The sequence below is a fragment of the Bufo bufo genome, chromosome 6, assembly GCF_905171765.1.
Source record: "Bufo bufo chromosome 6, aBufBuf1.1, whole genome shotgun sequence".
Classification (NCBI taxonomy): Eukaryota; Metazoa; Chordata; class Amphibia; order Anura; family Bufonidae; genus Bufo; species Bufo bufo.
In genome coordinates this window covers 36428103-36453412 of record NC_053394.1, presented here as the reverse complement: position 1 = coordinate 36453412, position 25310 = coordinate 36428103, and the positions used below count along the sequence as shown (strand labels likewise).

Genomic DNA, 25310 nt, shown 5'->3' with positions numbered 1-25310 from the left:
ATGTGTATGATGATGCTCTGCAGCAGCTGAGATGTGTATGATGATGCTCTGCAGCAGCTGAGATGTGTATAATGATGCTCTGCAGCAGCTGAGATGTGTATGATGATGCTCTGCAGCAGCTGAGATGTGTATGATGATGCTCTGCAGCAGCAGGAGCACTGTACTTTATAATATGCACTGCAGCTTCTAAAAAAAAACTATTTTTAAATAGGTGAGCGCTACATCCCTGGTTGATACAGAGGGAACTTTTTGCAGGAGATCTGTGACAGACTGCTAGTGCAGGGAGAGGTAAGTGTCAATGAAAAGTGTCCATTGATGTGTAATATAAATATAATCCAACATAAATACCAAGAAATTGTTCACATGGGCAGTGATTTATCCAAGAGCATCCCTAGAGCCCGTGACTAGAGCACAACATGAGGAAGATAATGATCCGATGTGTTAGTACAGCTATATACAGTGTACAGGAATATAAGAAGTAGTACTACAAGTACCAGAATATCCTGATGAGATCTGCAGCAGGAGCCTTTTTGAGGAGGTGATATAAATCACCTGAATAATGTTCTTGGCCGTCCACATAGAAGTGTCACAACTGCTGCTTCTCGCTAAATACTTGGGGACACAGAAGAACAAATGGTATCAACAGCCATACATGGGGGAGACACTGAAAATAACCACCCTGAAATAGACAGCTCTTATGGATAGATCTCAAATAGATAATTGTGACAAAAATGTAGTACAGGACAGTAACATTTATAGCTAAACGAAATTATATAAATAAAAAATGTAATTATTATATGTATTTTTTTTTATTTGTATGTATACCATGCATAGAGAAGAATAATCCAAATGTATTTATGAATATCGTTTTAAGCTTATTTTATGTTTTAATTTATTTATGTGTTTATTGTTTATGAATTTTTTATTTATTATTATTGTTTACTACTATATTATTATGTATTCATTTTAATCATTTATTGTTGTTATTATTTGATTTATTTTTTATTTATGTTTATTTTTTCAAAATATATTAACTTTATAATTGATTATATTGTTCTATTAACTGCCGGGGAAACAATTGTAAATACAAATATTCGTACAGCTAGTCTCTTAACTAGGTTGAATAATTATGTACTTGTACATTTTTTTATTGTATCAGGATCATGTCTCTGCTGAACTTTAAAACTGCAATAAAAAACCCGTAATAAAAATTGGTAACAGTCATAGGCATAATTCATTAAAATGTATTTAAATTGCATTATGTGTGTGAGATAGATAGATAGATAGATAGATAGATAGATAGATAGATAGATAGATAGATAGATAGATAGATATATATTAGATAGATATAAGATAGATAGATATTAGATAGATAGATAGATAGATAGATAGATAGATAGATAGATAGATAGATAGATAGATATTAGATATATAGATAATAGATAGATAGATAGATAGATAGATATTATTTAAAGCCGTATACAACAAAAAAGTGAACAGATTTAGGAATCCCATGAAGCTCTTCACTTACAAAGCGACATTTTTTTATTTCAATAATAAATTACAATCATGTTCAGTGGATAATAAGTCGCGATATGTACAGTAAACAATAAGTGCAGAGCGATCTCGCGATGGAAGCCACCGACAGATCACAGTTCACAGTCAGAGCTATCCCATTCCCTACAAAGGCGGTCAAAATCCCAACTTCAGCCAAATGCTACCAAATGTTAGTTATCAGAACATTATTAATATTTATATTATTAGAGATTTTCTAATTTAGAAAATTTACACAGATATGTACACACTGGATGCAATCGACAGAACTGGATGTAAAGCATGGAGACCCAGAATAACATAGAGCCTGTATACTATATGGACACCCTGTGATATCATTTGGACAGCCCTGGACCCTGTATTCAATAAGAACAGTCATTGTATAACATCGATCTCTCCATACACGATAAGGACACTTCTATATAACAGGAGCACCCATCTATATAACAGGAGCACCCATCTATATAACAGGAGCACCTCTGTATATAACAGGAGCACCTCTGTATATAACATGAGCACCCACCTATATAACACGAGCACCCATCTATATAACAGGAGCACCCATCTATATAACAGGAGCACCTCTGTATATAACACGAGCACCTCAGTATATAACATGAACACCTCCGTATTTAATATGGGCACCCATCTATATAACGTGAGCACCTCTATGTATACCATGAACACCCATCTATATACCATAAGCGCCAGTTTGTATGATATGAACATATAACATATGCACCCCTATATATAACATGAGCAGCTCTGAGTCGGTATATAACATGGGCACCCTGTATATAGACAGCTCTGGATATAACATGGGCACCCTGTATATAGACTGCTCTGGATATAACATGGGCACCCTGTATATAGACTGCTCTGGATATAACATGGGCACCCTGTATATAGACAGCTCTGGATATAACATGGGCACCCTGTATATAGACTGCTCTGGATATAACATGAGCACCCTGTATATAGACTGCTCTGGATATAACTTGAGCACCCTGTATATAGACAGCTCTGGATATAACATGAGCACCCTGTATATAGACAGGTCTGGATATAACATGGGCACCCTGTATATAGACAGCTCTGGATATAACATGGGCACCCTGGATATAGACAGCTCTGGATATAACATGAGCACCCTGTATATAGACTGCTCTGGATATAACATGGACACCCTGTATATAGACTGCTCTGGATATAACATGGACACCCTGTATATAGACTGCTCTGGATATAACATGAGCACCCTGTATATAGACAGCTCTGGATATAACATGGGCACCCTGTATATAGACAGCTCTGGATATAACATGGGTACCCTGTATATAGACAGCTCTGGATATAACATGGGCAACCTTTATATAGACTGCTCTGGATATAACATGGGCACCCTGTATATAGACTGCTCTGGATATAACATGGGCACCCTGTATATAGACTGCTCTGGATATAACATGAGCACCCTGGATATAGACAGCTCTGGATATAACATGGGCACCCTGTATATAGACTGCTCTGGATATAACATGGGCACCCTGTATATAGACAGCTCTGGATATAACATGGACACCCTGTATATAGACTGCTCTGGATATAACATGAGCACCCTGTATATAGACTGCTCTGGATATAACATGAGCACCCTGTATATAGACAGCTCTGGATATAACATGAGCACCCTGTATATAGACTGCTCTGGATATAACATGGGCACCCTGTATACAGACTGCTCTGGATATAACATGGGCACCCTGTATATAGACTGCTCTGGATATAACATGGGCACCCTGTATATAGACTGCTCTGGATATAACATGGGCACCCTGGATATAGACAGCTCTGGATATAACATGGGCACCCTGTATATAGACTGCTCTGGATATAACATGGGCACCCTGTATATAGACTGCTCTGGATATAACATGGACACCCTGGATATAGACAGCTCTGGATATAACATGGGCACCCTGTATATAGACAGCTCTGGATATAACATGGGCACCCTGGATATAGACTGCTCTGGATATAACATGGGCACCCTGTATATACCATGAAGATCTTGTCGGATATCACAGAGAGGAATGGGCAGAACTAATGTGCACCCTGTGGTCCTTCACTTGTTGCTGATATACTACAACTCCCTCTAGAGTTGACAGTACTGAGAGTTGTAGTCCAGAGGCATCTGAAAAGCCATAGGCTGCAGTAGTAGAGACTGACTCCATATAATGCCCCAATGACAACATACAGAGGCAGATATTTCTTGTAACCCTGCTCTGCCCCATCATTCTGACCTAGGAAGGACTGTGGAACCCTCTTTGGACTTGTAGTTCCACAGCAGCAGGAAATATACACGGAATGCTTCAGGTCTCAGTTCTCTCAGGTTGTGAAAGGGTTAACGTAGATTTCAATAAGTGACTGCATCTCCTCCATTTCACACAGGTTGGGTTTTAATGTCTCTTCCCCCAAGTCCCTGAGTGTTAGGTGTGGGGTGACCAGGCTGGCAGGCGGTATATGAAGGGGTAATACTGGTAGGCCTGGTATATGGACAGCAGAGATGGGCAGATGGCATCCTCTGGGCAGTACTGTCTCTGGTCGTCCTTCACCAGCACCCGGACTGCCACCTGCTTGGCCTGGCTCTCATGGCTCTTCACTGCCTGCTGCTTGGCCATCAGCTTCCTCTTCGTCTTGTATCTCCTGTTCTGGAACCAGATTTTGATCTGGGTCTCTGTGAGCTTCAGGACTGCAGCCAGGTCAGCCCTCTCAGGTCCAGACAAGTATCTCTGCAGACTGAACCTCCTCTCCAGCTCATAGACCTGGGCATGGGAGAAGGCTGCCCGGGTCCTCTTCTTCCCGGACCTCTGCTCGTCCTCCAGCTTGTCACCCGCACACAGCTCGGGGCAGTCTCCTGGAGAGCAGGGAAGAGCAGAGATTGTAACATGGACCTCATGTAGACAATTATCCAGAGAGAGAGAGATGGATGGATAGACTAGATATATACATAGATGGATGGAGAGCAGATAGATGGATAGATATCAGATAGATGGATAAATAAATAGATAAAGAGATAGATATATAGATATATATGATAGATAGATAGATAGATAGATAGATAGATAGATAGATAGATAGATAGATAGATAGATAGATAGATATGAGATAGAGATATAGATAGATAATAGATAGATAGATAGATAGATAGATAGATAGATAGATAGATAGATAGATAGATAGATAATATATATAGATATGAGATAGATAGATAGATAGATAGATAGATAGATAGATAGATAGATATGATAGATAGATAGATATGAGATAGATAGATAGATAGATAGATAGATAGATAGATAGATATGAGATAGATAGATAGATAGATAGATAAATGATAGATAGATAGATAGATAGATAGATAGATAGAAGATGGATGGATAGATAAATGATAGATATATATAGGATAGATAGATAGATAGATAGATAATATATATAGATATGAGATAGATAGATAGATAGATAGATAGATGATAGATAGATAGATGATGGATAGATAGATAGATATGAGATAGAGATATAGATAGATAATAGATAGATAGATAGATAGATAGATAGATAGATAGATAGATAGATAGATAGATAATATATATAGATATGAGATAGATAGATAGATAGATAGATAGATAGATAGATAGATAGATATGATAGATAGATAGATATGAGATAGATAGATAGATAGATAGATAGATATGAGATAGATAGATAGATAGATAGATAGATAGATAAATGATAGATAGATAGATAGATAGATAGATAGAAGATGGATGGATAGATAAATGATAGATATATATAGGATAGATAGATAGATAGATAGATAGATAGATAGATAGATAATATATATAGATATGAGATAGATAGATAGATAGATAGATAGATAGATAGATAGATAGATAGATATGATAGATAGATATGAGATAGATAGATAGATAGATAGATAGATAGATAGATAGATAGATAGATAGATATGAGATAGATAGATAGATAGATAGATAGATAAATGATAGATAGATAGATAGATAGATAGATAGATAGATAGATAGAAGATGGATGGATAGATAAATGATAGATATATATAGGATAGATAGATAGATAGATAGATAATATATATAGATATGAGATAGATAGATAGATAGATAGATAGATAGATGATAGATAGATAGATAGATGATGGATAGATAGATAGATATGAGATAGAGATATAGATAGATAATAGATAGATAGATAGATAGATAGATAGATAGATAGATAGATAGATAGATAATATATATAGATATGAGATAGATAGATAGATAGATAGATAGATAGATAGATAGATAGATATGATAGATAGATAGATATGAGATAGATAGATAGATAGATAGATAGATAGATATGAGATAGATAGATAGATAGATAGATAGATAAATGATAGATAGATAGATAGATAGATAGAAGATGGATGGATAGATAAATGATAGATATATATAGGATAGATAGATAGATAGATAGATAGATAGATAGATAATATATATAGATATGAGATAGATAGATAGATAGATAGATAGATAGATAGATAGATAGATGATAGATAGATAGATGATGGATAGATATTATTTAAAGCCGTATACAACAAAAAAAGTGAACAGATTTAGGAATCCCATGAAGCTCTTCACTTACAAAGCGACATTTTTTTATTTCAATAATAAATTACAATCATGTTCGGTGGATAATAAGTCGCGATATGTACAGTAGATAACAGATAGATAGAGTCTCCCCTATTTGGATATTTATCTCTCATTTCATATCTATCATATTTATGTGTCTCTCATGTCTAACAATCCATTAATATCTATCTATCTATCTATCTATCTATCTATTCATCTATCTATCTAGCATCTCTATTAGTATATATTTATTTACAAATATTGATCTATTTAATATCTGTACTTGATTTATCTTTCATGTATCTACATATAAATTCGTTTGCTCTCTATTGATCTAATATGTCTCTACCCAATCCATCTATCTCATTCAAACGTTTTACGTTTTTGAATTTTAATAAACAGTACAATAAATGCAACAAAAAAATAAAACAATATACAATTAGAAATATCTATGTAAATGATGTAACTATTTATTTTTCACATAAATTCGTTTGCTCTCTTTTGATCTAATATCTCTTCATCTATCATTTCTCTACCATCTTATAGATAAATTCGTTCGCTCTTGATTTGTATTGCTGGATTCGGTTTGAACCACCAGTGCACCATGCTGTCCTAGAACCCGGCTGTATCCGATTAATATTATCGGTGGAGGATCGGTCACTGACTCCTGGATTCCCTCTGACCAGCAGCACAGGGCGAGCAGAGCAGGTAAGTGACCCCGGGTCAAACAGAACATTCTGCCCATGATATGTACTATGTCTGTCCTATAGATCACTCCCGGCTATTGTGTAATCCTGCAATTATCGGATACATTGTAACAATATGACATATTATCGGCTGCGGTAGTTTTACGTTTCTGTACACGGAGGACACTTGGAAATACGCACCGTCTGACTGCGGCTCTTGGTCGCTGTACCACCTGGCGTCCTCCCGGCTCTCTCCCTCCTGGTCTGGGCTGTGTGTTCGCATCTTATCGCTTGGAGTCTCCGCCCCCGATAAGTCGGCCGATGTTTCGGTCGTACAGCAGTGTTCTGTATCGATCCCAGCCTTTCCCGAGAGCTCATCCAGCACTGGATCCTCGGAGTCTGAGCTCTTGTCTTTGCTACAGTTAGTGCAGCCCATGTTTAATATATCCCTGATGGTGAACGATGTGGGGTGGACACTTCTGTGCGACATGGTCGGGCATTCATACATCCAGCAGCCGATGCTTATAGGATCCACAATGTGCCTGGAGCAGGAGGTGACTGGTGCAGGACCTGGGCAGACACAGATCCCCTCCCCTGTGCTGGGAGGACAGATAAACCCCCTGCAGGCAGCTGTGTCATGTACTGCTGGGCTGGGACTCTCATATCAGGAAGCCTCTGACAGTGGTCCAGTCCCAGCAAGGAGGCAGTCAGTAGGCAGGCAGGGCTTAGGGGCCTCCTCCTCCTCATCATCATCAGCCCCCTCATCCCAAACTGAGATTTTACACAGTGTCTGCACACAGTGATTTCACCATACAATCCCAATCATCCCTATTCTTTTGCCCCTATAGTGACGACTTAGGGCTCATGCACACGACTGTATGTGTGCACGCAAAACACGGATCTGCAGCAAATCCGTGTGCATTCCGTATTTTGCGGAACTGAACGGCTGGCCCCTAATGGAGCAGTCCTATCCTTGTCCGTAATGCAAACAATAACAGGACATTTTCTATTTTTTGGTGGAACGGACATACAGAAACAGAATGCACACAGAGTCATTTCCGTTTTTTTGGGGCCCCATTGAAGTGAATGGTTCTTCATACGGGCCGCAAAAAAAAACCCGCAAAAGACACGGAAATAAAATATGTCTGTGTGCATGAGCCCTAAAAGGCTAAAGCTACACGGAGACATTTGTCGCGTGACTTCTTGTTGCAGAAAAGTCGTACGACATTTTTTATGACGAAAGTCAATGGTGTCGCACTGCGACATGCTGCATCTGCGAAGTGTCAGTAGCAAAAAATCCATCCAGTCGCAGCGAGTCGCATGTCGCAGTGCGACACCATTGACTATCGTTCCAAAAAATGTAGTTGTACCCTTTTATGTCGTGCGACTTATTGTCACGCAACACATGTTTCGCCGTGTAGCCCTAGCCTAAAATTTTTGTTACCATGGCAGCAACTATAGGTGATTTACATAATGATAATTAGTGGATATAATATAAAATGAATATAACATACAGTTAATAAAACATATATGTGTAATGCGTCCTCCGCTCCTGGTCTATGAATAATTTACGGTAAGACATTTCCAAAAGTGGACTATAGACATAGGATGATTCGTGAGACGCTTATCAGGCGCCGCTTATGTCTGAGAACTGCAAAAGGATCAACCCTGTCCAACGTCTCCTCGGTGGCAGACATCAGTCCAACGTTCAGCCAGCTTAGGGCACTTTCACACTCGGGTCGTTGGATTCCAGCAGGAAGTTCCGTCGCCAGAACTGCCTGCCGGATCCGGCAATCTGCATGCAAACGAACACCATTAGTAGACGGATCCGGATGTGGATCCGTCTCACAAATGTATTGCAATACCGGATCCGTCGCTCCGGTTGTCATCCGGTATTTATCTTTTTCACATTTTTAAAGGTCTTCTCATGCGCAGACCACAAAACCGGATCCGTTTTTCTGGAAACACTTAGAGCCGGATCAAGGCATTAATGCATTTCAATGTAAAATAATGGCAGATCCGGCATTTCGGCAAGTGTACCGAAGCATGCTGCGGTATTTTCTCCGCCCAAAAACCGTACAGTGACTGAACTGAAGACATCCTGATGCCTCCTGAACGGAATGCTCTCCATTCAGAATAAATGGGGATAAAACTGATCAGTTATTTTCCGGTATAGAGCCCCTAGGACGGAACTCAGTGCCGGAAAAGAAAAACGCAAGTGTGAAAGTACCCTAAAGGTAAATGTCACCAAAAACTTTTTTGCCAGTTAAAACCAGATAGAGACACATATCCTTTTTTTTTTTCCTGATTGCAGATTTTTACATTTTATTTCCTGGACATGATTATGGGGACGGCCATCTTGCCTGAGTTGTTCTTATCAGCATTCAGAAAGATGCTTTACAGCAGCCACTGACACAATGGACAGGAGAAGACCTCATTGACGTCTATAAAAGGGTTTTCTAGGCATGCTCTGTGACCTCTGCAGAGGTCAAGAGGGAGTAGATAAGCTGTCATATCACCTACTGTTAATGGTGGATCCTATAGAGTGTTATCTATATATAGGTGATATCTGTCATAGTAATCCTACCTATAATGGTAATAGATGACTGCGGACAATTGATCAAAAAGTGTCTCCGTCCTATTATTAAAGGGTTTCTGTCACCAGATTTAACCTCGCCTGCGCCGAATGCTGAACTGCGCGAGATTACACCAAAGCACAGGGCTGGCAGACGGATGCGAGCGCTGCCTGGCGCTGTCAATCAGGACTTGGAGGGAGGCGACAAAGGTGGGAGAACCCCCCCCCCCCGATCCTAGAGGATAATTAGCATATTATAAAAGTTAGATTTCTGGCGTAACGAGGGCATAGATAAAAGTAGGAATAGGCTAGTTGGGTTTAGCTGACATTAGCACATCGCTAAGGGTTAATTCTGGTGACAGAAATCCTTTAAGCTTAGCGGCTGGTGCAAAAACTGCAGGATTTTATTTACTTATTTTTCAATACAGTTATTAAAAAATTTAAAATAATCACCATAGATTCTTTTAAAATGGGATTTAAACAATAGGTCATTTTCTGAAGACACATTCCCTGAATGAAAAACATGACCAGAAACAGCAAGGCTCTTGTCTTTGGGCCGTGTATCAGATTTTATTCTCAACCCAATTGAAATTTTTGAGCTGCCATTCCAAACATGGCCTTGAAAGGAAGAAAGCAGCCGAGTTTTTGTCTCAATTCATACGTCTTTGTAATTTATTGGATTTTTATATTTTTCACGAGCAGAATGTTTGTCTGGAAGGTTCCTGCGTGCCCAAAGATCTGATTCCCAATGATTAGGGCGATTGTTCATCTAACTGATTATTTGGACGAGTGTACACGTCGAGACTTGTTACGTTAGATTCAATTTTAGAAATGCCACGTTAGCAACTTTTGAAAGTTGTGATTTTCCCTGTTCTTCCTGCCACCCGCTGCCATAGGGAACTGCAGTATGTAGTCCCATCCACTCGAAACCAGTAAGGGCAGGTTCACAATGAGTTTTTTGTAGGAGTTTTTTGTAAGACAGATTTTCCTGCAGGTTTAACATCCAAAGCCATAAGTGGATTCGAAAGGAATCGGAAATATAAAGGAACGACTTATACTTCTCCCTGCTCGATCACCTTATGGCTTTGGATGAAAAACCTGCAGGAAAATGTGCCTCAAAACGTGCTCCAAAAAAACCTCAGTGTGAACCTACCCTCAAGGAGCCACAGTACTAAAGCATTCCCAATGGTCGTCTCCACCGATCAGAAATGGATGGCATTATGTCATTGCTTTATTAGGTGGGAGTATCCCTTTAATGACTATATCACGAAAGGGGTTGTCTGCTTTTACTCCAGTCAAGTCGCCATCTATAAATCGGAGCAGAAAGCATCGCTCTTTCTCTCTGTGATGGAGGACTCTCATATCTGTAATCTGAATGGGTCTTGCAAACATCCAGCATATGCTGCAGAAGCAACCCTATTCACATGTAAAGAACACATCATAAAGCCCCTGGGCTATCCTGTATGAGATCGGCCAAACACATTCAATATTTGTTGGACGAACAGCTATCTCTCCCAACTCCCTCCTGACATCCCCCATACACATGTATGTTCAGCTTGGCCGAACACGTATGTGTATTCTATGTGGAGAGCAGAGAAAACCTACTTCCAGGAGAACAAAAAGATCCGCTGAACATATTCATTGTCAGGAGCTCCCCTCAAAAATGAGATATCGACCGAACCCGCTGTTCTTGGCGGGTTCGGCCGACAAAAGTCTAATATGTATGGCCAGCTTAAGGGCTCTTTCACACGAACGTGTGCTGCCCGTTGCCGTATTGCGGACTGCATTCGCAGATCCCCAATACACGGGCACCGTTCCGTGTGTATTCTGCATCACGGATGCGGACCCATTCACGTCAATGGGTCAGCAAATCCAGAGATGCGGAACGGAAGCACGGAACGGAACACTACGGGACACTACGGGGTGCTTTCTGGGGTTTCGTTCCATGCCTCCGCACCGCAAAAAGATAGAACTTGCTCTATCTTTTTGCGGAACGGACGGATCGCTGACCCGCTCAAGTGAATGGGTCTGCGATCCCCATGCGGCTGCCCCATGGACGGTGCCCGTGCATTGCGGACCGCAATTTGCGGTCCACAGCACGGGCAGGGGCTTCACACGGTCGTGTGAACAAGCCCTAAGGCTGTATTTGTATACTATGGTGTATACACTGGGGAAAATCTCCCAATTAGGCCCTTATGCACACGACCGTGCTGTTTTTTGCGGTCCGCAAACCGCGGATCCGCAAAAAAGGGAAGCTGCTCGTGTGCCTTCCACAATTTGCGGAATGGAACGGAACGGGCGGCCCATTGTAGAAATGCCTATTCTTGTCCGCAAAACGGATAAGAATAAGACATGCTATATTTTTTTTGCGGGGCCACGGATCGGTGCAACGGATGCGGACAGCACACGGAATGCTGTCCGCATCTTTTGCGGCCCCATTGAAGTGAATAGGTTTGCACCCGAGCCGCAAAAAAATACGGCTCGGATGCGGACCACAAAAACAGTCGTGTGCATGAGGCCTGAGTATGCCTATGTGTCCAGAGACTTTAATAGGTACAGTAAATGCATGCCCAAGCAGCATAATTTTGGCAAATATATGGCTAGTAAATGTAAAATCTAAAAGTGTAGTCTGCATTTTTCAATCAAGTGTTTGCAAAATGGCAGAAATAGGGGTGTAGAGGTACTCCGGCATCATTTACATTTAGAAACAGTAATTAAATCTTAAAGGGGTATTCCCATCTGAGACATTTATGGTTTTGTTCATAGGACATGCCATAAATGTCCATTAGGTGCGTGAGATCCACCTCTTGAATCTGTTTCTATATCCAGAGCTCACCCACCCTCCAGTCATTGAGTGCTTGCTCAATATTTTCAGAAGTCCCTTAGCGGTGAATGGAGGGGTGGATGTGCTTGCGCAGCTGCTATTGGCTTCAAAAAATAGTTGAGCGATATTGTTCGTCTGTTTTCAGAAACCCCATAGAAGTGAATGGATAGGACGCTGCGTTGTGCTCTCCTTTTACTTGGGGTGCCCCATTCTCCAGAGGTGGAACCCGAACCTACCAGATATTTATGGCATATCCTATCTGACATTTAGTGTCGTCCACTCACACACCACCTCTTCGTCTTGTCCCCTCGCTGTTGGTGTTCCTTAAGACTCTGTCCTAGGAACCCTGCTCTACTCAATCTACACCTTCGGCCTGGGACAGCTCATAGAGTCCCATGGCTTTCAGTATCATTTCTATGCAAAGGACACAAATGTACAAACAGATTTAATCTCTGGTCTAGATATCACCTCCTCAAAATCCAGAATCCCACAATGTCTATCTTCTATATCTTCCTTCCTTCTCCTCTCGCTTTCTAAAACATAACATGGAAAAAAGAGAATTTATTTTCTTTCCCCATCTCACATAGCCTTTCTACCTCCTGCCACCTCCAACCCAAAAATATCTCTTGGATCTGCACATTCCTCAATCAGAAGTCTGCAAAACTGCTTGCACGTGCCCTCATCACCTCCCGCCTAGACTACTGTAACATCCTCCCATCTAGCGCCCTCACACTCCTCCAATCTATCCTCAATCCTGCTGCCAGACATCCACCTCTCCCCCCGTTACTCCCCTGTCTCTTCTCTCTTCCAGTCCCGTTGCCCAAAGAATCCAGTACAAAACACTATGACATACAAGACCGTCCACAGCCTGTCCCCTCCATACATCTGTGACCTGATCTCCCGCTGCCTTCCCACACGTAACCTCACAAGACCTCCTTCTCTACTTTCCTCTTATCACCTCTTCCCACAATCTCCTCCAAGATTCCTCCAGTGCATCTCCAGTAACCTGAAACTCTCTACCCCAACATATCAGACTCTCACCTACAGTGGAAACCTTCAAAAGAAACCTGAAGATCCACCTCTTCAGACAAGACTACAACCTACAGTAACCCTGCTGCCTCTATACCGCCGTATGACCAGCTTTACTCTCACCTTTTGTATGCTACCCCAAACCCTCGCAGGCAGGGTCCTCTCGTCTTCTGTGCCAGTTTGTAACTTATCTTGTTCATGCTTGTTGCAATTGTTTTATATTATGTGTACACCCTTTATCATAAGTACAGCACCGTGTAATGAATGGCGCTTTAAAGAGGACCTGTCACTGATTATGACCATGTGAACTAAGTATACAGACATGGAGAGCAGGGCCCGGGGATCTCCCTGCACTTACTATTATCCCCGGGCGCCGCTCCGTTCTCCCGCTATGTCCTCCGGTATCTTCGTTCCCTAAGTTATGGTAGGCGGAGTCTGCCCTTGTTCTGCTGTAGCGCTGGCCAATCGCATTGCAGAGCTCACAGCCTGGGAGAAAAGAACCCCCCAGGCTGTGAGCTCTGCGCTGCGATTGGCCAGCGCTACAGCAGAACAAGGGCTGACTCCGCCTACCATAACTTAGTGACTGGAATCTCCGCCTACTATAACTTAGTGAGCGGAGATACCGGAGGGCATAGCAGGAGAACGGAGCGGCGCCCAGGGATAATAGTAAGTACAGTGAGATCCCCGGGCGCCGCTCTCCATGTATGTATACTTAGTTCACAATGTCATAATGGGTGAAAGGTCCTCTTTAATAATAAATAATAATATGTCATAAACGTCCCAGATGGGAATACCTCTCTAAAAAGGACTAATTTTTTTTTCATAAAGTTAATATTTACAAATAAAGTGTGAACTCATAATAAACAAGAAAAATAAACTTGCAAAACATAAAACTCTAGTTTTACAACAGCTGGAGGGCCGCAGTTTGAGGATGCCTGCTCTACAACAACAGCAAAAACAAAAACTGGAAAAAAAAAATGTATCATTTGATAGGATAGGTAGCAGCATATGGAAGGGGAGGAATAGCGCTGGAGAGGCGGACACCCCATTATATTACCATTATAGTCTATGGGAGTATTGGAAAGAAGTGAGCATGCCCGCGCAGATTATACTGGGGAGAGAAATATCCTGATTTATGGTTTTGCTCTTATGGATTAGTATGTACTAGGTGTTTGTACCTTAATTCATATAATTTACAGACCCCCTCCAGTTCATGTATACAGCAGATCACAGACGTACAGCAGGACTGTCCCCCCGAATGGTATATTTAACATGGCCGCTATATTTCACCACTAAGTGGATCCGTGTCAGAATCATTAAGCCCGTCTGCAACCTCAATAGTGCCAGGTGGACGCTGCTGAGACAAGATTTGTATTCATCTGTCACTCCCTAAGTGGATGGAAGTGGCAGCTCAGAAATGTGCTGGAGGGAGACCTGGTGTAACCGGCTCTGTGCTCAGTGGGTAAGGCTCAGTCTGTTATTCCTGCATTCACTGGAACATAGAAGGAAACCTGGGTGGTCCCCTCCCCGATGAATGTATCTGTAGAGACTCTAACCCTGTAGAGCATTTGCATTGAGTGCTCTTGTCCAAATAACCTGTTCACGCTGAGCTAAATCGAGGGGTTGTATAATGCGAATGTCCACCTCTAACCGCCATTGTCCAGTGTACATGGTGCCCCAGAATTAGCACAGTGGCTCAGTTTGTGGGATAAATCTGGCGCACATACAGAATGCCTGTCAAAAAAAGTCAACTTTTAGCGGCCTTACTTCGTTTCAAATTTTTACTACAGAAATTTTGGCGCAAAAAGTCACATTTTAGGGCATGCCTTTTGTGCATGCATACTGCAATAAGACCAGAGAGGTGGCGTCTGGTAGGGACTGATGTCGCAGGAGCGCCGGGAAGTAATTGTGTGACACTAAGCTGTCAAGGGCGTGTCTGACAACAAGCATGTTGACTGTTTCCAATGCAATTTTTTTACAAAGTGCCTTTTATGTAGATTCAAATAGTAAGCATGCCCCGAACTCCATTCTAAAGCCATTACAAAACATTAGAAATTAGAGTGACTTTGTACATATATGGCATTACGTGCACTTTGCAGATCCTGCTTATTGGAAACAGTCAACAAGCCCGTTGATAGATGCACTCCTCACAGCTTGCCTAAGTCCTTGCAGTGTAGTGGGAAAATTATCCTACATCAGATCTTGATGTACAGATCATCTTTCAGTAGTTTGCATAGACATTGAGCCAGCAAGGAATACTGTAAGATTTCAGCTCTGAAGCCTGCAGTATTGTAAATGCAGCTTTGGGATATAATACAGACTCTAACTTGGGATCAATACAAGATATAAAACACAATGTATTCACAAAGTTACTCAACTTTTTATGTAGCATAGTTATACATGCAAACTGGAACATCAAAATGATAACAGATGGAAAAGTGACGCAGGTCACACCAGGTCTTTGACTGTGTTAAGCAATATAACACTGTAAAAGGTTTTTAAGAACCTGATGATTATACAGAGATGAGCTTCGCCACTTAGGCACTGCTCTTCTCCACCTGCCAGGGGCGTAACTACCATAGCGGCAGACCATGCGACTGCTATGGGGCCCAGGGCAAGAGGGGGCCCCAGTCTTGGTTGGGATTATCTCCTCTTCTACTGGAGATGAAAACTTGGTCAGGACTCTACCCTCTAAAGCAGGCATGCTCAACCTGTGGCCCTCCAGCTGTTGTAAAACTGCAACTCCCACAATGCCATTCTGTAGGCTAATAGCTTTAGGCTGTTCAGGCATGCTGGGATTTGTAGTTTTGCAACAGCTGGAGGGCCGCATGTTGAGCATGCCTGTCTAAAGGAACAACTTTTAGCAAATGAAGTGGTGGAAAAATGGCCCAAGGGTCATTGAAAAGAGTTTAGGCAGAAACCCATCTGTCCTGGTTTGATCCTTGCTATGGGGCCCTTACTTCTCTATGTATGCCAGGTCCATCTGTCACATATTGGTTTTGTAGGAAGTAGAAGGGACATTTCCCATTATAAAAGGATGAAGGCAGGCACAGATCCAGTATGGTGCCCCTCCCCTGAGGAGTAAAAGATGATGTTACCTGTGCCCACATAGAGTAAAAAGCACCAGACGGACCTGTAGAGCTGACGACATGGGAACGCCCATGTGGCAAAAATGAGAGTGGCCATTTCGACCGCATGTCTAAATATACTCAGAACTCCCCCAGACCCACTGAATATATTTAAACTCCCAATATTAATAACACAAATAAATTAATATCAGACTCCCGGCCAATCCCATAAATAAATTCAGACCCCATTATGTTAATATCAGATTCTAATTCAGATACCTTTATTAATATCAGACCATAGACCAGATCCTTAAATTAATTTCAGGCCTCACACAAGACCTCCGAAATATATTTAAGCCCCAATATTAATATCAGACCCTTATATTGATTTCAGATTCCTAAATAAAGGCAAAACACCCTTATGTTACATGATATGTCATGTTAATATAAGATCACAATTCAGACTCCTTCAGACCCCACATCAGGTAGAAAAAAAGCCCAGCTGGACAAGAACTGGGAGCAAGGATGGTATACTGGCCACTACGGGGGTATCCCTATCTCAGACATTGATGGCATATAACTAGCATATGCCATGCATGTCAGAAAGGTGCGGGTCTCACCTCTGGCGGTGAATCGAGACTGCACTGCACAAGACTGGCCGCCTCTCCATTCATGGGACTGCTGGAAATAGATGAATTGGCGCTTGGCTATTTGCAGCACTCCCACAGAGAAGTGGCTACGGATGCATGGCTGCTCTCCCTCCACTTGGGGTGGGGGCCCGTTCTAGAGATAGGAGCGACTCTTCGAGGTGGGACGCGCACCTAGCTTAATGATATGCCATCAATGTCTGAGTTGGGAATACACCTTCAAGTCAATAGACAAGAGTTGATTTTTGAAAAATTATTATTATTTCTTTTTATGCATGAAGGGACCCATGCAGAACCCCCTCCCCAGATCAACCAGGTGGTGAGGAAGGCTGAAGATAGGAAGACTCCACATAAAATCGGGTGGCTTGATCTGACTGGAACTGTCGAATTATCAGGTGTGGGTTCTTTGTGCCTGTTAGATACCTGGGCCCTGGTGCAACTCCAAGTTTGGCAACTCTGTAGCTGTGCCCTTGGTCTGACCTTACACTCAGGAACCAGGGTGCTGAGGATGAACAGGGCTACATCCCCCCTCCCCCCTCCCCGGCTGTGTGCTTTCAGAGCACACCTGAATGTCTGTCACAGTGTAACACCTGGCCGGACCTCATCATAACTCATGGGCCTCTCTTTCTAATTGTCATTGAGCGCAACGTTTCGTTTGTGGGTGAGATGTCGCAGCTTCCGCTCTGAACACAAGTCAATTGAAAGTGGAAAATGTCTCAGACACAAGGCGTGTTAAGGAACGATTGTTCTCTAAGACTCGGAGTAAAAACAAACAACGTGAATCTTACATGCAGAGCCCTCTCTATACAAAGCTGTGGGCAGAGACGGGTTCTGTTTGTCCTGTGGAATAATAGGTTCCCTCCCCGGTGATGTATGGCTCTGACTAGGGCGCTCGCCCTGTGCATTAAGAGATGGGCTTTATCTTTTACTGAACGCCACTGAAGCCAGACAACAGAATCGGGGCAGGAAATGCGTTATCAATACAGAAACTAACACAATTGTAACTATTTCAGTAAATCAGTGTAAACAAGAGCTGACATCCCGAGAAACGTGCACCCACACCCGTCCTATAGTGCACTACTGCCACAATAGATTCTGGAATGATGGGGGTCTCTATTTATTGCTATTGCTCCTTTAGAGGACAATGCATAGGCCGTAAAGAGGTTTTCCAGGATTGTGGCCCTTTTTAAAAGGAAATGATTCTGAGGGCCCATCCTTTGTGTATATAGGACCTTAAAGGGGTTTTACGAGTTTTTAATACTGATGACCTATCCTCAGGATAGGGGTTCCGACAACAGGGACTCCTGCCGATCGGCTGTTTGAGAAGGAGGGAACGCTGTTGGACCCCCACCGATCAGATATTGATGACCTATCCTGAGAGTAGCAATCAAACAACAGATGATGGCAGCATCTCCAGATGTTCCTTTTTATTCTTCGTACTTACAGGAATGTGTACAAGCAGAGCAAAAATGCAACGTTTCGACTACAAAGTAGTGCAACGTTTCGGCTAAAGGCTACTTTGTAGCCGAAACGTTGCATTTTTGCTCGGTTTGTACACATTCCTGTAAGTACGAAGAATAAAAAGGAACATCTGGAGATGCTGCCATCATCTGTTGTTTGATTACTAATCTATGGACTGCTGAGGCTCTGCGGTCGTGGTTTGGCTGTTGCATTCCGGAAAGGTCGATTAGGCCCGTGGGTGCTGCTCTTTATTACTTTTCTTTACTATTCTGAGAATAGGTCATCAGTATAAAAAATCCTGGAAAACCCTTTTAAGGTCCCTGTTTTACTAGGGGTCCATTATTGTCAGAACTTGGGCCCACCGGAGGATTCTCTGGGACTCTGATGGACCAGTCCCACCCGGCCTGTAGCACATGATACCTAATTGCACACACCTGCTCCCTGATGCTCTGTTATGGTGACCCTGGTTCCGTTCAATGGTCTTCCAGTCGCCGACTTGTTAACTTCTGGCCAGCATATGAACAGGGCTCATGTGCGCTGCTGCAGCCAATGACTGGCGGAGACGTGTGTCCTCAGGTGGCATGTGGCCCAGCAGTGACCCATGCTTTGTACTTAGTACTTTGGTGAGGGATGTGGTTCACACCACTCAGAAGCATAAGTTGAAACTTCAGGTTCCCAATGTACTATCATAGGACCACCCATTTACCATGTAAAATACTAGGCTCTTTTGGGCCAAGTCTAACCCTGCCTTTCTCCACAATCCTCATGGAAGCTGCAGAGCGTACCCCTATATACAGTCGTGGCCAAAAGTTTTGAGAATTACATAAATATTGGAAATTGGTAAAGTTGCTGCTTAAGTTTTTATAATAGCAATTTGCATATACTCCAGAATGTTATGAAGAGTGATCAGATGAATTGCATAGTCCTTCTTTGCCATGAAAAATAACTTAATCCCAAAAAAAACTTTCCACTGCATTTCATTGCTGTCATTAAAGGACCTGCTGAGATCATTTCAGTAATCGTCTTGTTAACTCAGGTGAGAATGTTGACGAGCACAAGGCTGGAGTTCATTATGTCAGGCTGATTGGGTTAAAATGGCAGACTTGACATGTTAAAAGGAGGGTGATGCTTGAAATCATTGTTCTTCCATTGTTAACCATGGTGACCTGCAAAGAAACGCGTGCAGCCATCATTGCGTTGCATAAAAATGGCTTCACAGGCAAGGATATTGTGGCTACTAAGATTGCACCTCAATCAACAATTTATAGGATCATCAAGAACTTCAAGGAAAGAGGTTCAATTCTTGTTAAGAAGGCTTCAGGGCGTCCAAGAAAGTCCAGCAAGCGCCAGGATCGTCTCCTAAAGAGGATTCAGCTGCGGGATCGGAGTGCCACCAGTGCAGAGCTTGCTCAGGAATGGCAGCAGGCAGGTGTGAGCGCATCTGCACGCACAGTGAGGCGAAGACTTTTGGAAGATGGCCTGGTGTCAAGAAGGCCAGCAAAGAAGCCACTTCACTCCAAAAAAAACCATCAGGGACAGATTGATCTTCTGCAGAAAGTATGGTGAATGGACTGCTGAGGACTGGGGCAAAGTCATATTCTCCGATGAAGCCTCTTTCCGATTGTTTGGGGCATCTGGAAAAAGGCTTGTCTGGAGAAGAAAAGGTGAGCGCTACCATCAGTCCTGTGTCATGCCAACAGTAAAGCATCCTGAGACCATTCATGTGTGGGGTTGCTTCTCATCCAAGGGAGTGGGCTCACTCACAATTTGGCCCAAAAACACAGCCATGAATAAAGAATGGTACCAAAACACCCTCCAACAGCAACTTCTTCCAACAATCCAACAACAGTTTGGTGAAGAACAATGCATTTTCCAGCACGATGGAGCACCGTGCCATAAGGCAAAAGTGATAACTAAGTGGCTCGGGGACCAAAACGTTGACATTTTGGGTCCATGGCCTGGAAACTCGCCAGATCTTAATCCCATTGAGGACTTGTGGTCAATCCTCAAGAGGCGGGTGGACAAACAAAAACCCACTAATTCTGACAAACTCCAAGAAGTGATTATGAAAGAATGGGTTGCTATGGGTCAGGAATTGGCCCAGAAGTTGATTGAGAGCATGCCCAGTCGAATTGCAGAGGTCCTGAAAAAGAAGGGACAACACTGCAAATACTGACTCTTTGCATAAATGTCATGTAATTGTCGATAAAAGCCTTTGAAACGTATGAAGTGCGTGTAATTATATTTCACTACATCACAGAAACAACTGAAACAAAGATCGAAAAGCAGTTTAGCAGCAAACTTTGTGAAAACTAATATTTGTGTCATTCTCAAAACTTTTGGCCACGACTGTAGACTTACCAGAAAAGGACAACATGGGTGATGTCACACAGTCGTTACAGCTCCATTTCAACATTCTTATTATGGTCACAACACCCAGACCCCCAGAGGCATCCATCTTGGAGACCCCATAAGGTTTGCTGTCTGTATCCTTGTGTCCTGTCCACAGCCCAAAAAAGATAGAACATGTCCTATTCTTGTCTGTTTTGAGGACAAGAATAGACGCCACCATATTCCATAGCACTTACAGAGATGGTCACCATTCACATATCCTTTTCTGCTCCCTAATTGGGCTCACAATCTAATTTCCCTATTCATTCACACAAGGGGCAAATTTATCAAAGCCAGTTAATCTAAGAGTATGTTTTTGGAGTATCAAAAGAAACCAGAGGAAACTCATGGAAACATGAGGAAAACATGCAAACTCCTTGCAGATATTGTCCTCCGTCAAACCTAGGACCCAATGCTGCAAGACAACAGTGCCTACCGTTGGGCCACCATGCTGTTGTGTGTTGGATTCCTTTGGAAGGTAGGTGCCCTTAGCCTGAAATCTGTGGCATTTGGTTACTTTGGGGGAAACAGTGTACCCGCTGATGGTGGAGAAGTAGCAGGTCCTTGTATCTGAGTGGCCTAAAGGACACCCTACAATTCTAGAAGACACCAGTATTGGTGGTGGGGATGATGCAGATGCTGCAGTGACTGCCTTCTCTCTTCCTTTCCTTGAATGCTAGCTGTTGAAAACTTACTGGTGGCGGCCAATTATAAAACCCCCAATGACATCATCCTAAGGTTCATTCTGCTAAATCATTAACCAACCTGGGGATGGCGATGGCTTGGAAATGCAGTCGACTTTGTTTACTCTGTAAATTAGGTTTTTGGTGTAAGCTATCCCTTAATAGCAATAGAAGCACATGCCGCAAATCAATGTAAAGCCCTAATTCTTCTTGCCACACTTATTCTGACATTACTAATTAGCATCGGCCATACCAGCAAATGGCACTTTTTGCCCAGCATCTCAGGACCGCATGCCTCAGCTCCGCCATTTGAGGCCATAAGATTACATTTCACACTCGATGGGGATTTTGGTAGCGAGCCCAAGTTGCAGTTCCTCTAATCTCGCGGCGTACGTCGATGGTGCATCTGCTCCAAAATTAATTACCGTTGTCAGAATGATGAATACTTTATATTTTAACAGCATTTATGTAGTTTTCATATATAGGTTTCCATGATTGTGTTGATACAGGTCATCATGGTGACTGTCCATTACTGGTAATTATAGCCCTATGTTGGTCAAACGGTGATGACCCATTGATCTAAAAGATTGTAATCGGCTCAGATTTCCTAATATTTGGGCAACACTAGCATGGCTAATGACACTGATGTCATCAATAATGGGATTACAGTGGAAAATTCTAATTGTGTTGAATACTGTGTCTCCATTCAAGGTCTATGGGACTGATGGAGTACGACACTTGCAGCGACCTGGAGGGGAGTCGAGGAGGATGGCAGTGGTTGCCGTGTCCCTGAGGGTGGTAGTGGTACTCACAGTTCACAGTGGTAGTCTCTTCCTCCTCTGGCTCTCCCTTTGGGCATGCAGTGACTGGAGGGCACACCCTTTCTTCCCTTGTGGCACAGCTTGATATTGGGGGTCCTGCCTGGGCAGACAGTGAGGTTCTTGTTAAGCACTTCTGCAAAATCCGGGACTGAGAGGTACAGATTTAAGATACAGCTGGCCAGACCATCTCTAAGCGTGCAAGGGCACGTTAGCAATGTTCCCTCTCACAGTAGTAAGGTCTCTCTGCCATAAACATGCACAATACCTTGCTCCTTGCAGCCTTGGAGATTCTGGACCTTCTAATTTCTTTGGCCATAGAAATCTCAGAGATTAAGGTTACTGAGCTCAGGCCTAGTTCTGAGGAGCTTGCACATATAGCCCTTCACTGTTCCTCAGGCAGAACTAGACTCCTCACTGACTAACCTGGAGGTGCACCCAGGTCCTTTCCCTGGTGATCTAGGATGAGCCAAGGTGTTAATCCTTAACCCATACAATGCCATTAGGTATGCAGACATAACATTTAACTTGGCAATACAACATTACATTAGTCAATCCTTTGCAGTGACCCTGATCTGGGGTACAGCATGCCCCTCTATTGTGACACAAGCCATCCCCGGCTTATTTGGCATGTAGTTCCTCTGCAGAACAGCATGCATATACCCAAAGACACCAGACTTGGCTGGCTCCTTTCTCTTGACTTTTTGCTGCAAGAGAAAGGTTAAAGGGGTTGTCTCATCAAGGACAATGGGGGGCATATCGCTAGGGTATGCCCCCATTGTCTTATAGGTGTGGGTCCCACAGCTGTGAAAATAGGCCAAAATAGCCGAGCACTGGCTCGACTATTTCCATCAGCCCCATAGAAATGAATGGGAGCGGGGGCTCCATTTTCGATATAGGTGCGGGTCCCACCGCTGGCGATATGCCCCCATTGTCTATGTTGAGACAACCCCTTTAAGGCACATGCACAATAATATACAGCCTAGGCATTTTTTCTCTTTGTGGCAGTTGGAAACTGGGCATATAGCAGCTGCAGAATGGCTGAAAATTGGTGATGATAATCTTCTTCTTCTTCTATAAATAGAAGGACGTATATATGTATGTATGTATGTATGTATATTTCGCGATCACTCAAAATCGCAACCATCTATTTGAATTAAACTTGGTATACACATCCCTTGCTACCTGGAAAGAAATCTTGTGGGGGTCACAGCTCTCTAGGACGTACCGTTCCTGCAAGTCTTTCTATTCATATCCCAACCTCCATACACACGGTCACATGTCCCTTATCAGCCAATATAAAGGCCCTTAGTCTCCACATACACACAGTTTTACTACAGGTTTCCATAACAACCCAGCCATTTTTTTTCAATGCTGTAGGTCAGCTTTAGGCTAGGGCTACACGACGACATGTGTCGATCGACAATAAGTCGCACGACACATAGGGCACAACTACACTGCTACATGTGTTAGGGATAATAGTCTATGGTGTTGCACTGCAACATGCGACATGCTGCGACTGCGACGCGACGGTCGCAGAAAAATCCATCTGTCGTGTCGCAGTCGCAGCATGTCAGCATGTCACATGTCGCAGTGCAACACCATAGCCTATCATTATAAAAATTGTTGAGACAAAATGTCGCGCGACAAATGTCGTCATGTAGCCCTACCATTAAACAGGCAGGGCGCTGTGGAGGTCACTGTTAAAGGGGCGGGCACTGTGGAGGTCACTGTTAAAGAGGCGTTCACTGTGGATGTTACTGTTAAGGGGGCAGGCCGCAGTGGAGGTCACTGTTAAAGGGGCAGGGGCCACTATTAAAGGGGCAACTGCTGTGGAGGTCACTGTTAAGGCAACAGTGACTGTGGAGGTCACTGTTAAGGGGGCGGGCCCCTGAGGAGGTCATTGTCAAGGGAGTGGGGTGCTGTGAAACTCACTGTTAAAGGGGCGGGCTGCTGTGAAAGTCAAAGTTAAGGGGATGGGCTGCTGTGGAGGTCCCATTTTAAAGTGACGGGGCACTGTGGGGGGGGGGTCAGTGTTACGGAGTGGGGGACTGTGGAGTTCACTGTTAAAGGGGCGGGGTGCTGGAGAGGTAACTGTTATGGGGGATACTGTTGATATCTTTTAACAACACACACAAACATTAAATGAAATAGATGAAATATACCCGAGCGAAGCCGGGTCCTTCTGCTAGTTAGGGATAAAGTCCACAAAGACAGTGCATGGCTATAACAGTATATATAGTTCTTGTCTAATGCAACAATACAATAGCTATTCAGGGGACTTAGATTTATTAAAGTCCATTCCCTGACTATAATGTTGGAACCTTTAAAAGGAACATTGCAAAGTGGCTCAGGTGCGTTTGAGTCTTTCACAATAGGCACTATACTAAAACGTTTCCAAATAATTCTCAAAGAGCTCTGATATATTAGAGTTTTTTCTTTGAGTACTTTACTTAAATATTACGTAACATTTCACAAAGAGGTCTAGTGCATCAGAGTCTTTTCTTTGGGTATTTTACTTGAATGTTGCAGAACATTTCACAAAGAGCTCTAGTCCAGGCACTGTTCAGGTAGCTTACCTTCTTGGATCTTCTCAATGGTGGTTCGGTATTGGGAGGACTGGTTACTGGTTCTCTCAGCTAATCTGGACTATAGACTTCTGCAGGTTGTTTAGAACTTGGAGGGCTGTCACTTGGAACCATGAGACAGATCAGGGATCTCAGGATGGAACCACTGTAGTGGATCGAGTACTGATGCTTGTTCCGGCACTGAATCAAGGACCAGTCACCTGGGAAGTTCTAGTGACTATTTCACTTCCAAGATAGGCACAGCTTTAGCCTGTTACAATTTGAACAATCTGAGTACCTC

The 25310-nt window shown here is 42.9% G+C and overlaps 1 protein-coding gene across 1 annotated transcript; it reads right to left on the bottom strand.

The window, feature by feature from the left end:
• Nucleotides 1-4043: 4043 nt before the first annotated feature.
• On the bottom strand, nucleotides 4044-7436 carry LOC121005484 (homeobox protein zampogna-like). Its single transcript, XM_040438253.1, has 2 exons — nucleotides 7148-7436; nucleotides 4044-4471 (listed from the first exon to the last, which is right to left on the bottom strand). Exons 1-2 carry the CDS (start codon nucleotides 7434-7436, stop codon nucleotides 4044-4046), a joined length of 717 nt encoding a protein of 238 aa, XP_040294187.1.
• Nucleotides 7437-25310: the final 17874 nt, after the last annotated feature.

Bases quoted from the DNA above. Each gene is read 5' to 3' on its own strand.
- LOC121005484 (XM_040438253.1), bottom strand. From the start codon at position 7,436: ATGTCGCACAGAAGTGTCCACCCCACATCGTTCACCATCAGGGATATA. The intron at 4,472-7,147 runs GTGCGTATTTCC...CCTGCTCTCCAG, and splicing joins CCAAGAGCCGCAGTCAGACG to GAGACTGCCCCGAGCTGTGT.